This window comes from Zea mays, chromosome 5, assembly GCF_902167145.1.
Source record: "Zea mays cultivar B73 chromosome 5, Zm-B73-REFERENCE-NAM-5.0, whole genome shotgun sequence".
In the NCBI taxonomy this organism is placed as follows: Eukaryota; Viridiplantae; Streptophyta; class Magnoliopsida; order Poales; family Poaceae; genus Zea; species Zea mays.
The window spans coordinates 5,642,885-5,670,346 of NC_050100.1; the positions used below are offsets into that span (position 1 = coordinate 5,642,885).

General features: G+C 48.3%; 1 protein-coding gene across 1 annotated transcript; it reads left to right on the forward strand.

Annotated features, from left to right (window-relative positions):
* Window positions 1-12,690: 12,690 nt before the first annotated feature.
* LOC100383029 (uncharacterized) lies at window positions 12,691-14,219 on the forward strand. The gene has a single exon (NM_001175708.1). The coding sequence runs from the start codon at window positions 12,796-12,798 to the stop codon at window positions 14,140-14,142; it is 1,347 nt and encodes a 448-aa protein (NP_001169179.1). The 5' UTR covers window positions 12,691-12,795; the 3' UTR covers window positions 14,143-14,219.
* Window positions 14,220-27,462: the final 13,243 nt, after the last annotated feature.

Genomic DNA, 27,462 nt, shown 5'->3' on the forward strand with positions numbered 1-27,462 from the left:
TACGGTCGCATTCATTCCATCTGCAATGTCTCAGCGTCATGATTTGATCTGCTACACCAGGTCCGCGATTGTTTTTTCTAGATCTCCGATGCTGCTGCTTCACCAAACAATGAAATGCTCATGACACATGATGGAAGAGGATAAATCTACTTCCTTCTTCTGAGCCAACCAGGTGTTTCCTCTAATCATTCATGCTGTTATACCCTCAAGTGGAACTTCCTTCTTCTGAGCCCGCAATATGAGGCGCCATGCTACACCCACACAGACACATGTGTTTATTTTCATCCCTTGTCGTTTTGGGCAAACTGAAGTTTTTCAACACCGATCTAACTATCGTGAACATTACTTTGCTTGTCCCTAACTCCCTATTCTCAAATGCCATAACTATGCTTATATCATATAATTGTTTTTAATGCACATGTCGTTCTTGCAAAGGTCCTCATATGCACTTATAATTGTACTTCAATTAACTCTACATGTATAGTTTGTATTAATCAGTTGCTACTTATATTGCTTTCACATTGGCTGTCACATAGGTGCAAACATAATACTATGTCATTAAACATATATACTCTCAAACTATTATTGTGGTTTCAGCTATGTAATATGTTTGAATTATGATGGTGGCATGCCACACTAACACAGACACAGGTATTGTTTTTCATCGTTTGTCGTTTTGGGCAAATTGAAGTTTTTAAACACCGAACAAACTGATCCGAACAATCGGTTTAAACCGTCTGCCTAATTGACTTGTCATAAGTACAGAAGTTCTTACCCTAAGATTTAAAAATAACCCCAAAAGCATAGATAAGCTTTAGCAAAACACTAGATTAGAGGATGTCATGTCTCCAGCACTGACCTAGCCGCGCTCAAAGTTAGAGTTTCACAGCTTGCAGCGAATTTGGGTTCTTTTTAATTTGTTGCTTTAGTATTGAATTAATGTATGATCATTGTGGTTTATGGTTCGCATTGGAATTTATGTGTTGTTGGTGCTTGATGAATTTGCTCCAAAAGAACAAGGGAGACAATGAGAGGTGTGTAATATGAACTATACCTAATGCCTTGTTGCTCTACAAAATGTCCCATATGTATTCTTCTGTACTCTAATCTTGTTTGTTGTTGTTGGTCATCCTTATACTTTCCCCCACTATTGCAAGGCGCTGTTGAAGCTGTCGATCCCGCGAATAAAGCTGCTGCGGAACCGGTGGGAGATGTAGCTGCGCCATCGCCAAGGCTGGCTAGGAGGCTACTACATGGATCATGGTGCCCTCCTCGGTGTCAGGGGATATGCTTGGATCAGAGTAGGGGCAGGTGAGGGTGAGGATTGTCCATTTATCGCCTTCAATTTCTTCAATACCATTGATATTTAAGTCCTCTCATCGAGCTTCTTTATATATTATTCCGCAACTTAATCTATTTTCTTGTCCCAAAAATCATCACCACATCCAGTTACCTTATGTTGTTTTGATTTGTTGGTCGCTGCTCCCTGGAGAACGTTCATGCTATGGACACAAACTCAAGTGGACATGGTGTTCAACAATTCAAAACATACATATTGCATAGATTGGAAAAGGTATGCTTAATGGTTGGATCTAGATTGGATGCTCTTAATAGTTTGGTTGCACGCTTGCACCAAATAAGTGATTTTACAGGATATGTTTGACAATCAATGTGCATTGTCCATTACTAAAGACTTAACTGCATCGTTATGTCAATTGTCAAATACTCTTTCTGCCATCTAACCAAAAATAAACTATAGTTGGTTTGTTGATGTTTGCCCCTTTTTGTCTGGTAGGATGAACAAGAGACAAAGAGCAAGCTTCCTAGAACTAATGCAATGGAAATACAATTTTTCTATTACCAATACTGTAGAAAATATCTACATAAAAATGATGAAAAAGGAAACTGTAAGAATGGTTATTGTTTAGCTGTATTAGCAATATTACAAATTATCATACTATACTACAATGACTTACTTTTTGTTGAGTGATGAAGGGAGGAAATGGGTAGACACTTCCAGATTGCATCTGTCCTACTTGATGTTCTGAAAATTGTTACACCAAATAAACTCTATCCATTTATTACATCACCGTATAACATGCTTTTTCATCTTAACCCCATTTTTAATACCATGAAATGGCATTGCTTTGATCTTTTGCTTATAAGTTGGTTGTTCAGTTCCCTAGATTAAAGAAAAAAGGGTGTCACCGTACACAAGATGAATTAGTTGACTGTATCATATCAGAATCCGATGGATTTGATCTTATTTTAAGTTTGACGTTTGCCATTAGTATTGAACATAGTTCTACCGTGCAAGTACTCCACCTGCATTGCACTCCTTTATGTCCATTTTCGGGAACATTGAGATGGTTATTGAGGATCTGCTAGAAACCAAGGACACTTCAATTTTGAATGTATGTGTGAATTAGAAGTTTTGTAATAAGATAGGCTACTGGCAATTGCTATATTTTGTGAATGGTATCGTGTTTTTAACAAATATTTTGTTCACCTATTGTAGGTTCATTTTCTCAACTTTGTTCTTTGCCCACAACAAGTGAAATCCATCATGATTGATCTTGGGACAAGTGGGTGGATGGAGTTTGTCTTACTATGGAGGGTGCTGGACACGGAGAGCGATGTCGCTTATGCTCTGACTCTGCGATGACACGCTGATATGTTTTTAGAGCCATGGATCGAATTTGTTGGCTTTGAAGGACAAGATCAGATTATTGACTGATAACTTGGCTTTGAATTTGGATGCCAGCCTGCATGATCTTCATCCAGCCTCCTGGTTTGTTCTATGTTCCTTTTATTTGGTGATATTATAATTCAACAGCAGCTGAGCAATCCCATTCCCTTGGGCATTGGATTCATCAAAGCAGCTCATCAAATGGGGTTGCTCAGCTGCTGTTTTACCAATCATAGGCCTACAATCTTACAATGCCAAAGTAAAGGACTGACATACCACATGATACAAAGATGCCAACTAAAATGATTAGTGCAGATTCAAGGTACAACTTGATGCCTGAAACAAGATATGTGTTCTTATTACATGATTTGATGTTTCCATGCTTCATTTTTCTATTTACTGGGATGAACATGCTTGATTTGTGTTTGCAAAGCATATCATACTAGATGGGATACTAAAAATGGTTGGAGTTTTTGAGAAACTAAATCATACCTACTTGGGTCATATCTATTAGAGCAACTCCAGTAGTTATATAAATTTTAACTCTCTAATTCACATATTTAAGGAGTTGCTAAATAACTTTGGTAGTAAAAAACTGTGAGTTCTCCAATAGCTCTCTAAATATATGTTGTATTTTTGTTTTGAATCTATCCATATAAAAAGTCACACATGTCAACAGCCACCTTCATTACATACATAATGTAACCATTTTTTTGTTTAGGAAGTTAGTGAATGGTTGTCGAATGTGGATTGCTGGGTTCTTGGGGCCCAGGTGAATGTCCTCATAGTAAGTCCTTGCCATGTGGGTTGCTTATTAAGTGGCAAAGTAGCAGTAGGTTGCTCCATGTTTATTGATCACTATTAAATATATGGTTCTCCAAATCAATGCGTTTTAAAACTATTGTACTTAACTCTTCTCTTGTTATGTAGGCAGAGTGGTGACTGCTATAGCTCTTTGTTAGCCAGGCCACTGATACTCATCCAATGGATCGAAACCAACAACTGGCAATGCTTGGTTACAAGTTACTATAGCCTAAATGCATGCATGTATGTACGTACTTACGTATAAATGTATGTGTTTAGATGCTTCATTCTCACCTGAATAATCATTGATTTGATTGCAGAGAGTCATAAAGAGGTGACACAATTCATATCCTGCACCAATGTGTCCATGCGTGTACCTATGAGGTAGTTAGGCTCAACTAACTTTGTATCTAGCCATGTTATACACTATACTTGAAATTTTTATTTGGCCATGTATAAAATACAATTATACAAGCGCTAATCCGTCCTCCATCTCATGAGCAGTTGAGCACCTCATGTGAACCAGTGCAATGTGCTGCTGACAGATCACTAGCTAGCTAGTTGCTTTCGACTTGCGTGGCTTTTTTCTTCTAGAGATATCATTCATACCATGTGTAAGATAGGCAACTGCTATGTGGTCTTACTACAGTTTTGAATAGAAATCTGAACCTACGGGCCATTATTGTATTCAGTTTCGAATGTGGAACAACTTAGGTTTTAAATTGTTTAGTACCAATGCATCATTTCAGTTAAGAAAATGACAATTAAGTGCACAAGTCGGTGTTGTGGCTTGTCTGCCTTTTTTGTAGCATTAGTATGAGTATCTCACTGGAGAAGAAGAAGGTGGCGATCCCGCTGGTGTGCCACGATCACTCGTGGCCGGTGGTGGATCTCTTCTACAGCTCCGTCACACCCGATGGTTACTTCCTCATCAGCGCCAGCAAGGGTAAGCGAATCCCCGACCTCCCCTCCCATGTGATAGTTACATTTTAGTTTCCTGATTGGTTCGGATCGGATTGGCATGGTGAACGAGTTATTTTGATGCGATGGATTGCTGTTAGCTATATGTGTTTAGGAGATGTTGGCTAGGATGCATGTATTTGAGCGTTGCAATTTCAATATATTTTTATGTGAATGTAAGAGTTAACTGGCAGTACAATTTGTGCGATGATAGTCTCCTGATGCTTTCAACTATGTAGTTTGGTTGGTGTTGGGGCTCAATATTAGTAAACTACATATACTGTAGAAGGTGGACAATGTTCTTTTGCTACTCCAGTAAATACAACTACAAACCCATGTTGTGTAAGATAGCGCTATTATTGCCAGTTACTCTGAGTGATGATTATTTAACCTGGCGCATGTTTATTGGTTAGGCAGAAAACAGTTGGCACTTGGCAGGATGTACCTTAATGGATAGTTAGGCCACACAATTGATTTCTGGAGAACATAACCATTATTTTTACTAATCCCACTCCTTGATTCCTGAGCAAGAGGAACTCATTAATTATTTGATTTATTTCATTGTGATTGTCCTGCTACATCCATATGCTTGTACATTGCTTTATGTTGCTATGTCAAAAATTCAAAATTACGTTTCTCCCAACATTCGGCTGCCAAAGTAGCTTCGAACAGGTTATGGTTATGAAGGGTACTAATATTGAGTAATCTGTGTTGCTGGTGAGAAAGGCTGTTGTCTCTGGTATACATGTGACCTTGTGATTATGTGTTGTTTCAATCTTAGATGTGCAATATTCAACAATGTCTGACGAGTAATTGCCAAAGTGCTACTCTGTTCATGTTCGTTTTCCCCTACATTCCAATTGTTTTGGGGCAGAAATTTCTCTGCTATCTTGACTCTGTTTTCAGAGATTCGGTGTGGTAGACCTCTTCTCGTAGAAGGCGGATTCTCATGCTGGAGGAAAAGGAGGGTGCTCCCAATCAGATGGAGCTCATTACCTTAGCTACAAGCTTGTGAATGGTCTGTCTCTTTTCACTCTCCCATTTATTATTTTTTAGAACAACATTTTTTGCACTGTCTGACTACTGATTGGCAAAGGGCTACTCTCGGATCATGTCTTATTTTCTTTTCGCTCCAATTGTTTTGGGGTCAGATATTGCTCTGCTGTCTTGACTTCGTTTTTCTGAGGTTCAGTTTGGTAGACTGGTATTGGAGTGACAACAACATATGAGACAGAGAGAACCTTTCTGTTGTATGCTTGTTTGATTTGGAAACATAGATGATATTTAGTGGATTCGTTGGGCGTTGTAGATTTCTTTGATCTAACCAACTTGTTTGTTGCCTGGGACTGGCATCGAAATCCACACTGCTTAGTCTTGCATTATATACAATCCAGCCCCTGAATAATTGAATTGAGGTCCATGTTTCTTTTGGACTTAAAAAGGCTGTCAAAGAACATAATCCCCGTACCGTGGTTGAACAGTCAGTGTCTTGTCTGGTAGAGTTGCTTGTCTTCTTGAATGGGATTGAGTTCTGATATGGCTACTGCTGTCAACAACAAGGGGGTACAATAACAATACTTGGTTATTTGCTAATACAATGGCTATGGGTATTTAACCTCGACTGGAGAGTCCCTTGGATATGACTACAAGTACTATCATCAGGAGGATTGTTGCTAACCATGAAGCTTACCTGGTAATTGTTGTGATCTGGCCACTAAGGGTCCTTTATATGCAGCATGATGTATGTTGTGCAGTATATGTTCACAGTTAAACACATCCATTGTTTTTTGTCATCTACATATCAATGAACGTGCATATGTGAGCTATTGTTTGCTAATGTTGTGATCTGCCCCAAAGTATCTTGCCCTCCTTGTGCGCCACTGTCAAAGGCTAAAACTCCTAAAATGTGAACTATGACCCCTTTTGTATTGTTTATTGTTCTATAGATCTTGTGTCATAACAATTCACTTGCTAGATTGGTAGATTGCTATGACTATTTATTTGCACTCAAGAAAACATGCCCACTTCGGTGTAACAAGTCGTGGTTTTGATGTGTTGCAGTGTATTGTCAGCTTTCAATCTCGATGAACCAACTGAGAAAGTACTGCTTATGAAGCTGGAGAAGGATGGAAGGACTTTTCTTGAATCAAAGGCAAAAGAAGAAGTTGGAAGAGTTTTGATTTGCATGAAGGATAGGTGATCTGTGCTCAACTCACATATATTTCTTCTATGTATACTAAATTGAAGCAAATTTATAGGTCCTCAACACAGTTCAGTAGAGATGCTGGCTCTATGCCCAAGGTTAATGGCTTCATTGCTGGAGCTTCTTTTTTATCCTCTCACAAAGGAATGAGGATCACAAAGGAAGATGGGAGAGGTGAAGCTGAAAAATGTAGCTTTGCACAACTCTCATTTATTCCCCTCTGTCATGTATGAAGCTATTGGTAAAGTTGTTTTGTCAATTTTTTTCCAAAACTGATAAGCTTCACTAAGAAAACTGCTCATGACGAAGCTTAACTGTGTCAAATGAGGCTTTATTTGCCCAGTATCTTAGCTACTGTTTGGTAATTTAGATCATATGACATGATTGGTGGAAATGTGTACGTGAAATCTAGATGCAGGTTTTTCTAGGGCAACCCACTGACCCAACACCCAATTTGGAAAAACTAGCCCTAGATGGAAGAAACTTCTACCTTCTTCATTCCTCTTAAGCTGTCAAGCAAACAACAGTTGCCCCTTCTGTTTTATAATTTTATAGCCATTTTTTTCTATTTTATAGTTTCATGTTTGTGTCAATAGCACAGTGCTCTATATTTGGACATGTCATTTACATTTCCAGGTAGTTTATACAATTAGATAGTTTCATTTTTGTGTCAGTAGCACAATGTTCTATATTTGGACCTGTCAATTACATTTCCAAGTGGTTTATACAATTAGATAGTTTCATGTTTGTGTCAGTAGCAAAGTGCTCTATATTTGGACCTGTCATTTACATTTCCAGGGTGTGTGTTATTATTGCAAGTGCACTATATTCTCATTCACCTACTTTGTACAACCATATATACTATAGTCTGTAGGTTCCCTGTAATGTCACTTAATTTTAGGTTCATACATAGCAAAAGTTTATTTGGTTCTTTGTCCTTTAGCTTTTACTGTGTATACAGTTGCCATGTTCAGAATACTTCATTATGTAAATTATGGCTTGGCAGTCATATTAGCAGCTCTTTTTATCTTTTATTAGTTGATTCCTGAATTTTTTATCTGTACCTTACCAACTTTCTGAATTGTGATGATTTACTATTACTGGAACCTGACTTTTCAACAATAGCAAACTGTATTGACATGTGATTTAAATGTCAAAATTTATCTATAGTCTGCTTTTTTATCTACATTGTCAGGTTGCTGAATTGTTTATGCTTTGGTGGTAAAAATAAGCTAGGTAACTTCTAAAGTTACGCATGTATAAAAGGTAAAAATAACTGGTGTTCTAGACTGCAGCTTAGCTTGGGTTATTTTCACCGTTTTGGTAGTCTCATTTGAGTATTTAAGTATTGTTAATAAGTGCATATCTCAAATTTCTGTGAACTCAGGTTTCTGGTGTTTTAATCTAGAATGTGTATATAGATTGTGTGCTAGCTTGCTTAGCATAGAGATATGTATTATCATACAGAAACCTCCTACATGCTTCGAAAGGTAGACTTTTTGTGTAGTTATACCCCTAAAAAGTAATGGAGAAATTTCACAAAATACTGGTGAAGAGAACCTTTCCACCTAAAATCAAGAGCATCTATATATATATGAAAATGGACAGGCAGGAAGGCACAACTCAGTAAACTAATGGCCAAAACATCTGGTATCTACGAAATCACTATAACCCTCCCTTGATTTTTGCCTTTCCTTTCCTTTTCTCAGTAAGGGACTGAAAGCCAAACAACTTGATTCACAATCTCTACTACTTATTAAGACGGTAAGGGTAGCCTGTCGTTCTGCCGATATACAATCTTAGCCGTATGTTCTGGCGTTGTGCGATCTAAGCTGTCAATCTCGCCCACCAGTACTGCTCCCCGATCCCGCCCACCAACCCCAAAGCCATCGCGCGCCCCTGAAACCGTCGCACCCCGGTCGCGTCGAAATCATCGCGCCCGAGCTCTCCTCCACCGTCGCCGCCGTCCGCAGACGCCAGTCCCCGCCGCCCATACCTCGATTCTAGGATTTACACGAGGAACCAGTTAGGAAGAAAGAAGGGGAGACGATGTTGTCCAAGTCCACGATGGCGAGGACGTTTGCAGTCCTCGGTCGAATGCCTCCCTCCCAGTGTGTTGCGCAGGCGCATCTCGTCGCTTCGTAAAGGTATTAGTGACCACCTTCCACCATGATTTATCTACTCAGGGGTTTTTGTGTGTTAGGGTTTTGTGAGGGTCGAGAGCAAAGGCTGGCTGCTTGCACGTTAGCTCTCGGCCGGACGGCTCAGTGCGCAGCGCATTATCCGTCCGGGTCGAGTAGATCTGCGTCGAAGAAGCGGATGAACGACTCCGAGTGGGCTTGCCTATGGTGCCCCCGAGTGCCACCACCAAATAGGACGGTGTAGTCTCAGTCGACAGCGGGAAGCGCGGGTCCATCTCAATTGTCGTCGGTCCCCCGTTTCAGCCTCCTACTACGACCGCAGTTTCTTTTGTTTTCTACTACAGAAACAAGTGACTACATAGCTGCACAGTCTCTCGCCGCTTCCTCAAAATACAAATTCATGAGTGGTGCTACACTATTCTGCATTTTAATTGATGATTATCAACAACAGAAGAATATTCACCTTCCACTGGCAAAAACAGTGTGTAACCATAGATTTGATGAAAAAATAGGGGAGCAATTTACTACACCCAATGGTGGTCTGCAATCTATTAATTTGCTCTTTTGAATTTAGTTCATTTAATTCTCTGAATCAAACCAAAACAAGGGCTAGGAGCTGTTGTCTAGGTTCTTCGTTTGTGATTGATTAACATAAAATCAATGTTGAGGACAAGGTGACCCAAAAGTGTACAACCTTGTTTTGTTCCTGGGATTTGGGGGATTTAGAAGTTTGTCTTTTAATAATAAAATGTGAGTCATTTTCTATGTGCACAAGCTCTGATGAGTTAAATGTTTTCTATGGATTGCCACCAGGAGGCCCTCAGGAGCATCAACCTTGACTACTATGCTTGCTGGCCACTAAGAACCCTGGCACCCAGCCCAGCCCGTCGGAGTTGGAGGTTTCTCAAATCTTGAAGCCGTGGCCTGCGACATTAGATCACCGCAATTTCGATTGTACGTCTTTCCCCCGTCCCTCGGCTGCATTTTGATTTGGATCCGTTGATGGGTGCGTCGCTGTTGCTTACCCTTTCGTGCATTTTTGTGATGTGATTTGGATCCTCTGATGGGCTCATCACTACTACTTACCCTTTCGGTGCTCCTGTGCGAGCAATGCTTATCCCAAGTGAATCGCTGCATTTTTGTACTATAGAAGATGATACAAGCAAATCATTAGTGAACAGTGATACATTATTCTTACTTACTATGTAAAGGTCTAAGACCTCGAGTTGAAACACTTTGTGCAGGACCTGAAGGCTGGCATCCAGATCTCCAGGAACCAGGCCTGTCTCTACCTTACATGCATTTAGCATGCTTGTTATATTTTGACAGAAATCATGTAGATAAGTATCTGTAGTTACTTGTACATGAGTTATGTTAGGATGCCTGCCTTATTGAGTATTTAGTGTGTCAATCCACTTATTATATGGTATATATTCATCTGCAACAAATGTCCAGTACTACTTTGTAGAATTTTTGGTATGTTGAATCTTTAGTGCTAATGCACACAAGAATATGTTTTGGTTAAGATGATTTGTGTGTTGTGGCATAATTTTGTATCACTTTAATTCTGTTCTATCACTTTTCCATTTGTTTTGCATATGCTCCTATTATTCAATCTGGCTTATCCACTTATGACCTACCCCGATGTGCATAGGAGGGGGTTCCACACTCCACTCGTGGACAAGCTTTCCTTTTCCACTTTAGAATTTAAAGGTTTTTCCTCAGTTATATAGTGTTCGTTTCTATATAATTGTTGTGCACTAACATTTTATTAAGTATTCTGTATGATGTTGCAACACACATACATCTAACTATATATATAAAGTCTACATGATGCAATTGACATAACATTATTAAAATCATATATAGAAGTCTGTATGGTGCTGATTGTTGCAATGTAGTGGTGACATAGGTAGATTAAAATAACAAAGTTTATGTATAGTAGGATCACAAGTGGATTATGAAACCTTTTCTTATAAAAGTATAACACATTTGTAGATAGGTTATCGTGGTTTTATATGTTCCCGTTGCAACGCACGGACACTCTCCTAGTCAAACACTAAGGAACAAACTGACTATCTACAAAACTATCTAATATCCATTATTATTCTATGGATTGGTTAATTTGGAACAACTCATGGGCCTGCTCGCGAGCTAGAACAAACCATCTCGGCTCGGCTCAATACATCAATGAGCCCAAAAAGTTTGTGAGGCCCTTTATTGCACGGTTGTCAGACCATAGTGAAATATGGTTGATATCTCCACATCCACGTAGCCAGCCCGAGAATGATGGATTGTTTGACCTGAACGGTTTCTCATCGGACTAATACGTTGGGTCTAATTATCTATGTGATTAAACCCGAGAGTTTTAGGGTGTGCCAGATTGGTTTAACCGTATGCTATGTCCCAGTTATAGTTAGGGTTTCGATAATAGGGTTGTCAGACTATGTGAACACTTGCTTTGTCAGACCAAAGTAGATAAATCAGTCGAGCGTTGTATGGTGACTAGAGATATTTTCGTAGACACCAAACTCGTCCGATGCCAGGTATCGGACCATAAACTTAAGGCCAAGTTTCAATCTACGCATATACACGTTAGCCCTCGGATACAGTTCAGATTACAATTACAATTTTATTATTGCAAAAACACATTAAAGAATTCTAATTTGTCCTATGGCACCCTGATCTTTATTTTTTGAAAAAGGGTGCGTAGTCTCTATGCATTCTTCCCCCAACAACTCCATCACTGGCTGCCGAAGGCGTCACCTTCGCCGCCGAGGCAGGCCACTCCGCATTCGCCATCCGGCATAACAATGTACACATATTCCCAACCTCAGCCTCCTGTAGCGGCATGATGGGTTGTGGCAATACTAAGGTAGCAAACTAGCCGTTCAGTATCATATCGTGGCATGGCGATAGTACCCACATAGACTATCTTCATCGGATTACTAATATTCATTCTATATTTTAAACTTCACTCGATAAACAATATAATTTATAGTGTAAAACTTATGATCATATACACGGTTTGCTTGCAATAGTATTAGAGGTTTAGAACCCAACAAATATACGATACAATCTGAGGCCCTGTTTGGAAACGTAGTATTTTTGCAGTTTTAAAACAATACTATGGTATTTGATGATACTATAGTATTGGAACACAAAAGTTGTTTGGTTTGTACAGACAAAACACAGTTTTAAATACCATGATTTACCTGAAACCGTGGTATTTTTAGAGTTTTCGAAACTTCACTCAGGACCTCAGTTTTCTTCTCTTCTCTCTCCATATACTTTGTTTTTCTAATGGAACCAAATAGATCTCGGTTTTGAGGAATATTATGGTTTTAATGTAGTAAAGTAATACCGTAGTATTTTTGTCATGTACAGTTGTAAACTATAGTATCTCAAAACTACATCATTTCAAAACTGCATTTCCAAACAGGCCCTGATTGTTTCTCCAATCATTCGTTGTGGTTTGATCGGAGTCCGTCAACACCGTACTGCTACTGCTGGTTGAATGAATAAGGTTTCATCCTGAAATTGTAGATGCTCATACTCTGCTTGCTCTATTTTTTTAGACCAACGGACCAACCTGTGTCGTTGACAAGTCCGCCGGAACCAACCTGTGCCGTCGTCGCTCAAGTCCCCGGCTGTTGCGGCAGCACCGTTAAGGCCGAGACGAAGACGACCGCCAGCGGCGAGTCCACGACAAAAGCAAACCCACAAACCCTCTCCAGACGTGCAGCCCCTTGTTCCTTGACCTGATCGCACCCCCTCGGCACGCGTCAACGCAGGGCCCGCGCGATTCCTTCACCTCAACGAAAACGAAACGCCCCGCGACCGCGACTCCGCCCATGTCCGCGTGCGTCCACTACTCGTCGACTGGCTGCACTGGACGAGCAGTGATCGCCCCCCGAACTTCCAAGACGGTTGCTGCAGCAGTGCAGCGCAACATCCATCCGCGACCAAACTTCCGTATCACCGATCCATCACCGGCCATGTCAGGCGCCGGCGCGGACACAGCGCCGTCGAGCGACGACAAGCGCCAGCACCATCAGCGCACGTTCCGGGACGCGGCGCGGCGGCGGCTGCAGCGGGACGCGATCGAGCGCGCCATCAGGGCGCCGCTGGGCACCGTGCTCCGCGACCACGCGCTCGTGCACCTCCCGCCGGCCGCCGCGGCGCGCCTCCGCCTCGTGCACCCGTCGTGGGCGCTGGCGCTCGCGTCGCCGCTCTTCGCCGTCGCGCACGCCGCTACCCCGCGCAGAGCCTCGGGCTTCTTCTCCGCGTCCGCGTCCGCGCCCGCGGGCTTTCTCCCGCTTGACGCCGCCGATACCGTGCCGTCCCCGGCGCTGGCCTTCCTCCCGGCCTCGTCGCCGCCCGCCGTGCTGTCGTCCTCGCGCGGCCTCGCGTGCTGCTTCTCTCCGGCTGACGACGCCTACTTCGTGTGCAACCCGGCGACGGGGGCCTGGCACGGCGTCCCGTGCCCGCCGCGCCGGATCACCTGGCCGCGCCCCGCGGTCGTCGTGCTCTTCGACGCCGGTGTCTACAACTTCTGCGGCGACTACACGCTCGTCTGCGCCTTCGAGTCGGCGCCGGGGTCCGGCATCTACTGCTTCGCGGTGTTCGCGTCGGGGACCGGCGCGTGGCGGATCGCCGGCGCGGTCGCGCCCGCCGAGGGGCTCGTCCCTGCCTCGGGCGTCGCGGCTGGCGGGACGGCCTGGTGGCGGACGGACATCGGCACCGCCGTCGGGTACAACCCTGCCACGGGCCGCGTTGACCTCGCGCTGTGCCCCGGGGACAGCGCCCGGTGGGAGATCGGCTCCGCCGCGGGCAGGCTGCACTGCGCCGTGCGCGACGGCGGCGACGTCCTGGTGTTCCGGCTCGACGACAGGCGCGGTGGCTGGGAGCTGGCCACCGTGGTCTCCGTCTGCGAGATACTGCAGCGGCCTTGGCAACCGGAGACCACTTTTGAGCTGTCCGACTCCGAGGACGACGACGACGACGAGGCGGCGGCGGGTCAGGCAGAGTTGGAGCGCGTGGGTGCTGTCATTGCCGTGGCCAACAGGTACAGCAGGAGCAGGGTACGGGTGCCGAGAGACGACGTGAGGCTGCTGCCGTTTCAGGGCGCCGATGTGGAGGTGGTGCTGCTGTCCGGCTGGAGGGTGGTGGCGTTCGAGACGGTGACGCGGCGCCGGCGTGAGGCCGTCCTGCCGGTGCCGGGTCAGCCGACCACCAAGGATTGGGGCGTTGTGGAGTACATCGCGCACACCAACACGCTCGCGCTGGTCGGCCCCGTGGTGTTCATGGAGCCTCCGGATGATCAGGAAGAGGTGTCATCGTAATCTCTTGGAAAAATTTTCAGTGCCTCATACGCCACGCTTAGATCTACGTACAGAAATAATCAAGCTTGTGATTGCGCATGATTTCGTGTGGAGAAACAACTTAATTTTTGAGCTGCTTCTGTACATAATAATTAATCCTAACTCAACTTGCTTCTGCTACTACTTATTTGGGTAAATTCTTCACATTCTACAGTTGATTTTCTGACTAATATGGTAACAAACTAACAATTCAGTGTCACTCTAGGATGTGGATGTTCCTCGAAATATCACCATGTTCAAAGATAGAAGATGGATGTCACTATTTTTTGACATCGATATGATTGATGGTAGTTACTAATTGAAGTCCACTGAATTAGTACAAGGTTGTAACACTTGATATAAAAGTATTGTTTTCTAGTATTGTTTGCATAGTTGAATTTTAAATAGATAGTAGGATAGTGAGTGAGATAAAAAAAAGACTGCTAGAGATAGTCTCTGGAAAAAAGTGGGAAAGGGAATAAAGCGAACTGCCATAGTGCTAAGTAGAGTCAGGAGTAGTAGTTGCTAACACGAAACAACCACTCATTGCCCGCATTAGGATGGGATCACTGTTATGTGTTAACTTCTGTATGGGCAGCTACTTAATACAGCTTTGGCGCCATTTAGGGTCGAATATATTGGCTGGTAAGTTGATTTCTTTAGTTAAACCGACCAATTTAAAATATATGAAGCTCGATCTGGTGCAAAGGACCGTGCGTAGGTCGCTACGTAGCAATGCACGCAGGGCTGGTAAAAGGAGCAGGAGCAGGATCAAAATATTTTTTTCACGATTCATTTGAGCCTTAATTAATTTAGTTTTAAAATGAATATAAATAAAGCCCAGTCTAAATATGTTCAGATCCTTAAATTTTATAACATGAAATTTAGAGCACATTACTAAACCCTATATACATGTGGTATTGTATGGTATAGTATTCAGAAATAGATCTGACCTTCATATCCTGTTAAGAGCTCGTCGTACTTCTTATTTTTATGATATGGATAGTAGATCGTGTATATCGTACTCCTTATTTTTATGATATGGATAGTAGATCGTGTATATGACTATTCAAAACACTATTTCACACTGTAGTTTACACTATTTATAGAGTGGAGTTTGAAATGAGAGATATGGACGAACAAGCTGCTAGAGATAGTTTTAACCTTAGCTTCATTTCCCCTTCTCTCATCAAATTAACCTACCTATGTAATGCATAGGCGAGAACAATCCAGTAAATATTATATAGGTCAAACAACACGATCAATGACATACCTGCCTTTCTTAGAAAACTCATGTCTATAGGTTGGGCTTTAAAATCCTAGTGACCTTGCTATTCTATTCACAACAATACAAACAAACAGACAAACAATAAAAATAACATTATACAAAACAAACAAAACAACAACGTGAAACAAATCTATATGCCGAGATGAACACGTAAGTTCGAGGACCACTAAAATCAAAACTAAAACGAGAAAGTTATGAATTAATATAAATTTCATGGACTTTTTTTTGCGAAGATGTGGGGACTGATGTGTAATTATGAGGATAAACCCAAGGTCCTAGATGAAAATGATATTATATGGAGGGTGAATTCGGTTTCGGGAAAGTTTAGGGTCTAAATCGATAAAAACAATATTGTTTTAATGATCTTTACATATGCATGGACCGTGGGTTAGTTATTAGGTTTTGTAGGGTCTTGTCGGGGACCATAATTAGGGGTACCCTCAAGACGCCTAATTCTCAGCTGGTAACCCCCATCAGCATAAAGCTGCAAAGGCCTGATGGGTACGATTAAGTCAGGGATCAGTCCACACGAGTGACTCGATCACGCTTCACCCGAGCCTAGCCTCGGCCAAAGGCAGCCGACCTCGAGAGACTTCCGTCTCGCCCGAGGCCCCCTTTTTATGGCGGACACATCACCGGCTTGCCCAAGGCCTTGGCTTCGCTCAGAAGCAACCTTGACTAAATCACCGCACCGACTGACCAAATTGCAGGGGCATTTAACGCAAAGGTGGCCTGACACCTCTATCCTGACACGCGCCCCCGGCAGAGCCGAAGTGACCGCCGTCACTCCACTGCTCCACTGGCCAGTCTGACAGAAGGACAGCGCCGCCTGCGCCACTCCGACTGCAGTGCCACTCGACAGGGTGAGTCTGACAGGCAGTCAGGCCTTGCCAAAGGCGCCACGGCGAACTCCGCTCCGCCCGACCCCAGGGCTCGGACTCGGGCTAAGACCCGGAAGATGGCGAACTCCGCTCCGCCCGACCCCAGGGCTCGGACTCGGGCTAAGACCCGGAAGACGGCGAACTCCGCTCCGCCCGACCCCAGGGCTCGGACTCGGGCTAAGACCCGGAAGACGGCGAACTCCGCTCCGCCCGACCCCAGGGCTCAGACTCGGGCTAAGACCCGGAAGACGGCGAACTCCGCTCCGCCCGACCCCAGGGCTCGGACTCGGGCTAAGACCCGGAAGACGGCGAACTCCGCTCCGCCCGACCCCAGGGCTCGGACTCGGGCTAAGACCCGGAAGACGGCGAACTCCGCTCCGCCCGACCCCAGGGCTCGGACTCGGGCTAAGACCCGGAAGACGACGAAACTCCGCTTCGCCCGACCCCAGGGCTCGGACTCCGCCCTGGCCTCGGCCGAACGACTTCCGCCTCGCCCGACCCCTTGGCTCGGGCTCGGCCACGGCAACAAAGGGCAAACTCAACCTCGGCTTCGGAGGAACCCCCACGTCGCCCTGCCTAGGGCATAGATCGCCACGTCAACAGGAGGCGCCATCATCATCTTACCCCGAATCGACTCGGGTCACGGAGAACAAGACCGGCGTCCCATCCGGCCAGCTCCGCCGGAGGGGCAATGATGGCGCTCCGCAAGCTCTGTGACGACGGCGGCCCCCGGCTCTCTTACGGAAGCAGGACAACGTCAGCAGGGACTCGACCGCTCCAACAGCTGTCCCTCCATCAGGCTCCGCCGCACCTCCGACAGCCACGACATCACGCCAGCAGGGTGCCCAGATCTCTCCGGCTGCCACATTGGCATGTACCTAGGGCGCTAGCTCTCCCTCCGCTAGACACGTAGCACTCTGCTACATCCCCATTGTACACCTGGATCCTCTCCTTACGACTATAAAAGGAAGGACCAGGGCCTTCTCAGAGGAGGTTGGCCGCGCGGGACCGAGGACGGGACAGGCGCTCTCTTGGGGCCGCTCGCTTCCCTCACCCGCGTGGACGCTTGTAACCCCCCTACTGCAAGCGCACCTGACCTGGGCGCGGGACGAACACGAAGGCCGCGGGACTTCCACCTCTCTCACGCTCGACTCCGGCCACCTCGCCTCTCCCCCCTTCGCGCTCGCCCACGCGCTCGACCCATCTGGGCTGGGGCACGCAGCACACTCACTCGTCGGCTTAGGGACCCCCCTGTCTCGAAACGCCGACAGTTGGCGCGCCAGGTAGGGGCCTGCTGCGTGCTGACGAACAGCTCCCCGTCAAGCTCCAGATGGGCAGTCTCCAGCAACCTCTCCGGCCCGGGACGGTGCTTCGTTTCGGGACTCTTGAGTTCATGTCCTTCGACGGCAGCTACGACATGATACTTCTTCCACCGCCGCGCGACTACGACAATGGCGGCCGACAACCCGCCCGCCGGCGGCGGAATCGACGACGTCTTCCCCGCGTGGTGGAAGAGCAACATTCGGGTTCGCTCCGTTCCCTCCCCCGCCAACGGAGGAGGAGGCGGGGCCGTCAAGGCCAGACGGGAGGCCGCGCTTCGTCGGCCGTCGTGCGAATCGACGCCTCCGACGCCCCGACGGAAGGCACGCCGGACGTCGACCTCGCGTTCAAGACGGAGGCAAGCGCCGTCCCCCCGCGGCACGCTGACCCCGAGCAAGAAGACGACGCCGGCGCGCTCGCGGAAAGCCTGCAGGACGTCGCCCTCGAACCAGAGATGACGGCGCAACCAGTCCCCGATGTGACTACGTCGCTCCTCGTCGACCAAAAGGTAACGACTAACTCCCATCTTGCGTCATTTCGACTCGGCCTCAACCCGCCAAACGACCTCGTTTTGGCGGGCGCTCTCATTGAGGCGAGTGCAACCCCACTGAGGTTCCGTATGCGGTCGCCTTGGGACCGACTGACGGACGTCTCGACCTACGGGCCCTCTGGGTCCGAGGAAGATGACGATCCCGGCATCGGTTGGGATTTCTCCGGACTTGGCAACCCCAGTGCCGTGCGGGACTTCATGACCGCATGTGACTACTGCCTATCCGACTGTTCCGATGGAAGCCGCAGCCTTGACGACGAGAGCTGTGGCCCAAGCCGCGAATGTTTCCACATCGAGCTAGGGGATCCCACCGAAGGCAACCATCTTGGCATGCCGGAGGATGGTGATCTCCCTAGGCCGGTGCCTCGCGCCGACATCCCACGGGAGCTAGCTGTGGTCCCCGCTCCGGCGGGGGGTTACGACCCACAACTCGAGCAAGTCCGCGAGGCGCAGGCCAGGCTCAACGAGGGAACAGGAGCGCTTGAGCCGATCCGTCGGGACGTCGGACAGGCATGGGTGGGCCAACCCCTGGCCGGAGAAATATGTCATCTGCCCCAAGGTCTCCAGCACCGCGTCGCCAACGATGTCAGGATCAGGCCGCCGCCCGCATCCAGCGGGGTCGGTCAGAACCTGGCAACCGCAGCAATGCTCATCCGCGCGATGCCGGAGCCGTCAACCACCGAGGGTCGACGAATCCAGGGAGAACTCAAGAATCTCCTGGAAGGCGCTGCGGCCCGGCGGGCCGAGAGCACTGCATCCCGAAGGCAAGGATATCCCTCGGAACCTCATGCCGCGACTTCCCGATTCATGCGGGAAGCCTCGGTCTACACCGGGCGCACGCGCAACACCGCGCCTGCGGCGCCGGGCCACCTTGGCAACGAGCACCATCGACGCGACCGTCGGGCTCACCTCGACGAAAGGGTGCGCCGAGGCTACCACCCCAGGCGTGGGGGGCGCTACGACAGCGGGGAGGATCGGAGTCCCTCGCCCGAGCCACCCGGTCCGCAGGCCTTCAGTCGGGCCATCCGACGGGCGCTATTCCCGACCCGGTTCCGACCCCGACTACTATCACGAAGTACTCGGGGGAAACGAGACCGGAACTGTGGCTCGCGGACTACCGCCTTGCCTGCCAACTGGGTGGAACGGACGACGACAACCTCATCATCCGTAACCTCCCCCTGTTCCTCTCCGACACTACTCGCGCCTGGTTGGAGCACCTGCCTCCGGGGCAGATTTCCAACTGGGACGACTTGGTCCAAGCCTTCGCTGGCAATTTCCAGGGCACATACGTGCGCCCCGGAAATTCCTGGGACCTTCGAAGCTGCCGGCAACAGCCGGGGGAGTCGCTCCGAGACTACATCCGGCGATTCTCGAAGCAGCGCACCGAGCTGCCCAACATCACCGACTCGGATGTCATCGGCGCGTTCCTCGCCGGCACCACTTGCCGCGACCTGGTGAGCAAGCTGGGTCGCAAAACCCCCACCAGGGCGAGCGAGTTGATGGACATCGCCACCAAGTTCGCCTCTGGCCAGGAGGCGGTCGAGGCTATCTTCCGAAAGGACAAGCAGCCCCAGGGCCGCCCATCGGAAGAAGCTCCCGAGGTGTCTGCTCCGCGCGGCGCCAAAAAGAAAGGCAAGAAGAAGTCGCAATCGAAACGCGACGCCGCCGACGCGGACCTTGTCGCCGCCGCCGAGTACAAGAACCCTCGGAAGCCCCCCGGAGGTGCAAACCTCTTCGACAAAATGCTCAAGGAGCCGTGCCCCTACCATCAGGGGCCCGTCAAGCACACCCTCGAGGAGTGCGTTATGCTTCGGCGTCATTTCCACAGGGCTGGGCCACCCGCCGAGGGTGGCAGGGCCCACGACGACGACAAGAACGAAGATCGCCCAGCAGGAGAGTTCCCCGAGGTCCGCGACTGCTTCATGATCTATGGAGGGCATGCGGCGAATACCTCGGCTCGGCACCGCAAGCAGGAGCGCCGGGAGGTCTGCTCGGTGAAGGTGGCGGCGCCAGTCTACCTAGACTGGTCCGACAAGCCCATCACTTTCGACCGGGCCGACCACCCCGACCATGTGCCGAGCCCGGGGAAATACCCGCTCGTCGTCGACCCCGTTGTCGGCGATGTCAGGCTCACCAAGGTCCTGATGGACGGGGGCAGCTGCCTCAACATCATCTACGCCGAGACCCTCAAGCTCCTGCGCGTCGATCCGTCCTCCGTCCGAGCAGGCGCTGCGCCCTTCCACGGGATCATCCCTGGGAAGCGCGTCCAGCCCCTCGGGCGACTTGACCTCCCAGTCTGCTTCGGGACACCCTCCAACTTCCGAAGGGAGACCCTGACGTTCGAAGTGGTCGGGTTCCGAGGAACCTACCACGCCGTGCTAGGGAGGCCATGCTATGCGAAGTTCATGGCCGTCCCCAACTACACCTACCTGAAGCTCAAGATGTCGGGCCCCAACGGGGTCATCACCGTCGGCCCCACGTACAAACACGCGTTCGAATGCGACGTGGAGTGCGTGGAGTACGCCGAGGCCCTCGCCGAGTCCGAGGCCCTCATCGCCGACCTGGAGAACCTCTCCAAGGAGGTGCCAGACGTGAAGCGCCATGCCGGCAACTTCGAGCCAGCGGAGACGGTCAAGGCCGTCCCCCTCGACCCCAGTGGCGACACCACCAAGCAGATCCGGATCGGTTCCGGGCTCGACCCCAAATAGGAAGCAGTGCTCGTCGACTTTCTCCGCGCAAACGCCGACGTTTTTGCGTGGAGTCCCTCGGACATGCCCGGCATACCGAGGGAGGTCGCCGAGCACTCGCTGGATATTCGGGCCGGAGCCCGACCCGTCAGGCAGCCTCTGCGCCGATTCGACGAGGAGAAGCGCAGAGTGATTGGCGAAGAGATCCACAAGCTAATGGCAGCGGGGTTCATCAAAGAGGTATTCCATCCCGAATGGCTTGCCAACCCTGTGCTTGTGAGGAAGAAAGGGGGGGAAATGGCGGATGTGTGTAGACTACACTGGTCTCAACAAAGCATGTCCGAAGGTTCCCTACCCTCTGCCTCGCATCGACCAAATCGTGGATTCCACTGCTGGGTGCGAAACCCTGTCCTTCCTCGATGCCTACTCAGGGTATCACCAGATCCGGATGAAAGAGTCCGACCAGCTCGCGACTTCTTTCATCACGTCGTTCGGCATGTACTGCTATGTCACCATGCCGTTCGGTTTGAGGAATGCGGGCGCGACGTACCAGCGGTGCATGAACCATGTGTTCGGCGAACACATCGGTCGCACAGTCGAGGCCTACGTCGATGACATCGTAGTCAAGACGCGGAAGGCTTCCGACCTCCTCTCCGATCTTGAAGTGACATTCCGGTGTCTCAAGGCGAAAGGAGTCAGGCTTAATCCTGAGAAGTGTGTCTTCGGGGTCCCCCGAGGCATGCTCCTAGGGTTCATCGTCTCCGAGCGAGGCATCGAAGCCAACCCGGAGAAGATTGCGGCCATCACCAGCATGGGACCCATCAAGGACTTAAAAAGGGTACAGAGGGTCATGGGGTGCCTCGCGGCCCTGAGCCGCTTCATCTCACGCCTCGGCGAAAGAGGTCTGCCTCTGTACCGCCTCTTAAGGAAGGCCGAATGTTTCGCTTGGACCCCTGAGGCCGAGGAAGCCCTCGGCAACCTGAAGGCGCTCCTTATAAAGGCGCCTGTCTTGGTGCCGCCGGCGGACGGAGAAGCCCTCTTGGTCTACGTCGCCGCAACCACTCAGGTGGTTAGCGCCACGATTGTGGTCGAAAGGCAGGAGGAAGGGCATACATTGCCCGTTCAGAGGCCGGTCTACTTCATCAGCGAAGTGCTGTCCGAGACTAAGATCCGCTACCCACAAGTTCAAAAGCTGCTGTATGCTGTGATCCTGACAAGGCGGAAGCTGCGACACTACTCCGAGTCCCATCCGGTGACTGTGGTGTCATCCTTCCCCCTGGGGGAGATCATCCAGTGCCGAGAGGCCTCGGGCAGGATCGCGAAGTGGGCGGTGGAAATCATGGGCGAAACGATCTCGTTCGCCCCTCGGAAGGCCATCAAGTCCCAAGTGTTGGCGGGTTTCGTGGCCGAATGGGTCGACACCCAACTGCCAACGACCCCGATCCAACCGGAGCTCTGGACCATGTTTTTCGACGGGTCGCTGATGAAGACGGGGGCCGGCGCGGGCCTGCTCTTCATCTCGCCCCTCGGAAAGCACTTGCGCTACGTGCTGCGCCTCCACTTCCCGGCGTCCAACAATGTGGCCGAGTACGAAGCTCTGGTCAACGGATTGCGGATCGCCATCGAGCTAGGGGTCAGACGCCTCGACGCTCGCGGTGATTCGCAGCTCGTCATCGACCAAGTCATGAAGAACTCCCACTGCCGCGACCCGAAGATGGAGGCCTACTGCGACGAGGTTCGGCGCCTGGAAGACAAGTTCTTCGGGCTCGAGCTCAACCACATCGCTCGACGCTACAACGAAACCGCAGACGAGCTGGCTAAGATAGCCTCGGGGCGAACGACAGTCCCCCCGGACGTCTTCTCCCGGGATCTGCATCAACCCTCCGTCAAGCTCGACGACACGCCCGAGCCCGAGGTACCCTCGGCTCAGCCCGAGGCACCCTCGGCCCAGCCCGAGGTACCCTCGGCCCCCGAGGGCAGGGCACTGAACGTCGAGGAAGGGCAGAGCGGGGCCACACCAGATCAAGATTGGCAGGCCCCGTACCTGCAATATCTCCGTCGAGGAGAGCTACCCCTCGACCAAGTCGAGGCTCGGCGGGTAGCGCGACGCGCCAAGTCATTCGTCTTGCTGGGCGACGAAGAGGAGCTCTACCATCGCAGCCCCTCGGGCATCCTCCAGCGGTGCATCTCCATCGCCGAAGGTCGGGAACTGCTGCAAGAAGTACACTCGGGGGCTTGCGGCCACCACGCAGCGCCCCGAGCCCTTGTCGGAAATGCTTTCCGGCAAGGCTTCTACTGGCCAACGGCGGTGGCTGACGCCACTAGAATTGTCCGCACCTGCGAAGGGTGCCAATTCTATGCGAAGCGGACACACCTGCCCGCTCAGGCTCTGCAGACAATACCCATGATAATCGCCTAGAGGGGGGGTGAATAGGGCGAAACTGAAATTTACAAATATAAACACAACTACAAGCCGGGTTAGCGTTAGAAATATAAACGAGTCCGCGAGAGAGGGCGCAAAACAAATCGCAAGCGAATAAGTAAGTGAGACACGCGGATTTGTTTTACCGAGGTTCGGTTCTCGCAAACCTACTCCCCGTTGAGGAGGCCACAAAGGCCGGGTCTCTTTCAACCCTTCCCTCTCTCAAACGGTCCCTCGGACCGAGTGAGCTTTCTTTTCACAATCACTTGGAACACAAAGTTCCTACAAGGATCACCACAAGATTGGTGTCTCTTGTCTCAATTACAAGTGAGTTTGATCGCAATGAAAGAATCAAGAAAGCACGATTAAAAAGCCAAGCAACAAGAGCGACAAATGACACACGGATCACTTTCTCTCTCAAGCCACTAATCACTAATGATCTCTTTTCTCAATTGTGAAACTTGGAGAGATGGAGGCTTTGAATGTGTCTTGGAATGGATTGCTAGCTCTTGTATTGAATGTTGAAGGTTGGAATGCTTGGATGAAGTGAATGGAGGTGGTTGGGGTTGTATTTATAGCCACCAACCACTTCCTAGCCGTTGGGCCTTTCTGCTGAGCGCGGACGGTCCGCCCTCCTGGTGCGGACGGTCCGCCCCTGTAGATCAACGGCTGAGAATGCAACGGTCAGCAGTAACGGCTATATCAACGGCTATATTGCATTTAATGCGGCGTCAGATGTCAGACAGAGCCAGTCGCGGACGGTCCGCCCGCCTGGTCCGGACTGTCCGCGAGGCCGCTATAATTCATTTCTCCGAACCCGTTACCTTCGGGTTTTTCGGTTTCTCACCAACCGGACGGTCCGCGCCAGAGGCCGGACGGTCCGCTCAAGGGCTCGGACGGTCTTTGCTTTTCCTCCGGACAGTCCATAGCACAGACTTGGATTTTTGCATTGGTTCTGGCCGAGTGACATCCTCGTGTCGCGGACGGTCCGCCGCAAGGGCCCGGACGGTCCGCGCTTGGCCTGTTTCTCCAAAAAGCTTCTCCTGTCCGGAATAATCTACGGTATTCCGGACAGTCGATTTAGTATAGTTATAGATGAACCTTTGGCACCTGTGTAACATATAATCTAGAGCAAACTAGTTAGTCCAATTGTTTGTGTTGGGCGATTCAACCACCAAAATTAATTAGGGACTAGGTGTAAGCCTAATTCCCTTTCAATCTCCCCCTTTTTGGTGATTGATGCCAACACAAACCAAAGCAAATATGGAAGTGCATAATTGAACTAGTTTGCATAATGTACGTGCAAAGGTTGCTTGGAGTTGAGCCAATGTAAATACTTACAAGATATTCATGGATTGTTTCTTTCTTATTTAATATTTTGGACCACGCTTGCACCACATGTTTTGTTTTTGCAAATTCTTTTGTAAATCCATTTCAACGTTCTTTTGCAAATAGTCAAAGGCAAGTGAATAAGATTTTGAGAAGCATTTTCAAGATTTGAAATTTTCTCCCCCTGTTTCAAATGCTTTCCTTTGACTAAACAAAACTCCCCCTAAATGAGATCCTCCTCTTAGTGTTCAAGAGGGTTTTGATATATCATTTTGAAATCCTACTTTCTTCCCCTTTTGAACACAATAAGATACCAATTGAAAATATTCAACACTTAAGATTTTGAAATTGGTGGTGGTGCGGTCCTTTTGCTTTGGGCTCTTACTTTCTCCCCCTTTGGCATGAATCGCCAAAAACGGAATCATTAGAGCCCTTGAAGTGTTTCCTTCCCCTTGGGTCATAAATAAATGAGTTAAGATTATACCAAAGACGAAGTCCTTTTGCTTGGTGCTCATGATTTCTTCCCTTAGAATGGAGAGTTGCTTGGAGCGACGGCGAAGGATGAGTTACGTAGTGGAAGCCTTTGTCTTCGCCGAAGACTCCAATTCCCTTTTAATACACCTATGACTTGGTTTGAAATGGACTTGAAAACACATTAGTCATAGCATATGAAAGAGATACGATTAAAGGTATACAAATGAGCTATGAGTGCAAGTTAACAAAAGAAATTCCTAGAATCAAGAATATTTAGCTCATGCCTAAGTTTGTTAAAAGATTGTTCATCAAGAGGCTTGGTAAAGATATCGGCTAATTGATCTTTAGTATTAATGTATGAAATCTCGATATCTCCCTTTTGTTGGTGATCCCTAAGAAAATGATACCGAATGGCTATGTGCTTAGTGCGGTTATGCTCGACGGGATTGTCCGCCATTTTGATTGCACTCTCATTATCACATAGCAAAGGGACTTTAGTTAATTTGTAACCGTAGTCCCGCAGGGTTTGCCTCATCCAAAGTAATTGCGCGCAACAATGGCCTGCGGCAATATACTCGGCTTCGGCGGTGGAAAGAGCGACTGAATTTTGCTTCTTTGAAGCCCAAGACACCAAGGATCTTCCCAAGAACTGGCAAGTCCCCGATGTGCTCTTCCTATTGATTTTGCACCCCGCCCAATCGGCATCAGAATAACCAATTAAATCAAATGTGGATCCCCTAGGATACCAAAGCCCAAACCTAGGTGTATAAGCCAAATATCTCAAGATTCGTTTTACGGCCGTAAGGTGGGACTCCTTAGGGTCGGATTGGAATCTTGCACACATGCATACGGAAAGCATAATATCCGGTCGAGATGCACAAAGATAAAGTAATGAACCTATCATCGACCGGTATACCTTTTGATCCACGGACTTACCTCCCGTGTCGAGGTCGAGATGCCCATTAGTTCCCATGGGTGTCTTGATGGGCTTGGCATCCTTCATCCCAAACTTGGTTAGAATGTCTTGAGTGTACTTCGTTTGGCTGATGAAGATGCCCTCTTGGAGTTGCTTTACTTGAAATCCTAGAAAATACTTCAACTCCCCCATCATTGACATCTCGAATTTTTGTGTCATGATCCTACTAAACTCTTCACATGTAGACTCGTTAGTAGACCCAAATATAATATCATCAACATAAATTTGGCATACAAACAAGTCATTTTCAAGAGTTTTAGTAAAGAGTGTAGGATCGGCCTTTCCGACTTTGAATCCATTTGCAATAAGAAAATCTCTAAGGCATTCATACCATGCTCTTGGGGCTTGCTTGAGCCCATAAAGCGCCTTAGAGAGCTTATAGACATGGTTAGGATACTCACTGTCTTCAAAGCCGGGAGGTTGCTCAACATAGACCTCTTCCTTGATTGGTCCATTGAGGAAGGCACTTTTCACGTCCATTTGATAAAGCTTAAAGCCATGGTAAGTAGCATAGGCCAATAATATTCGAATTGACTCAAGCCTAGCTACGGGTGCATAAGTTTCACCGAAATCCAAACCTTCGACTTGGGAGTATCCCTTGGCCACAAGTCGAGCTTTGTTCCTTGTCACCACACCATGCTCATCTTGCTTGTTGTGGAAGACCCATTTGGTCCCTACAACATTTTGGTTAGGACGTGGAACTAAATGCCATACCTCATTTCTAGTGAAGTTGTTGAGCTCCTCTTGCATTGCCACCACCCAATCCGAATCTTGGAGTGCTTCCTCTACCCTATGTGGCTCAATAGAGGAAACAAACGAGTAATGTTCACAAAAATGTGCAACACGAGATCGAGTAGTTACCCCCTTATGAATGTCGCCGAGGATGGTGTCGACGGGGTGATCTCGTTGAATTGCTTGGTGGACTCTTGGGTGTGGCGGCCTTTGTTCCTCTTCCTCCTTGTCTTCCTCATTTGCATCTCCCCCTTGATCATTGCCATTATCTTGAGGTGGCTCATTTGCTTGATCTTCTACTTCATCAACTTGAGCTTCATCCTTATTTTGAGTTGGTGGAGATGCTTGCGTGGAGGAGGAAGGTTGATCTTGTGCATTTGGAGGCTCTTCGGATTCCTTAGGACACACATCCCCAATGGACATGTTCCTTAGTGCGATGCAAGGAGCCTCTTCTTCACCTATCTCATCAAGATCAACTTGCTCTACTTGAGAGCCGTTAGTTTCATCAAACACAACGTCACATGAGACTTCAACTAGTCCAGTGGACTTGTTAAAGACCCTATATGCCCTTGTGTTTGAGTCATAACCAAGTAAAAAGCCTTCTACAGTCTTAGGAGCAAATTTAGATTTTCTACCTCTTTTA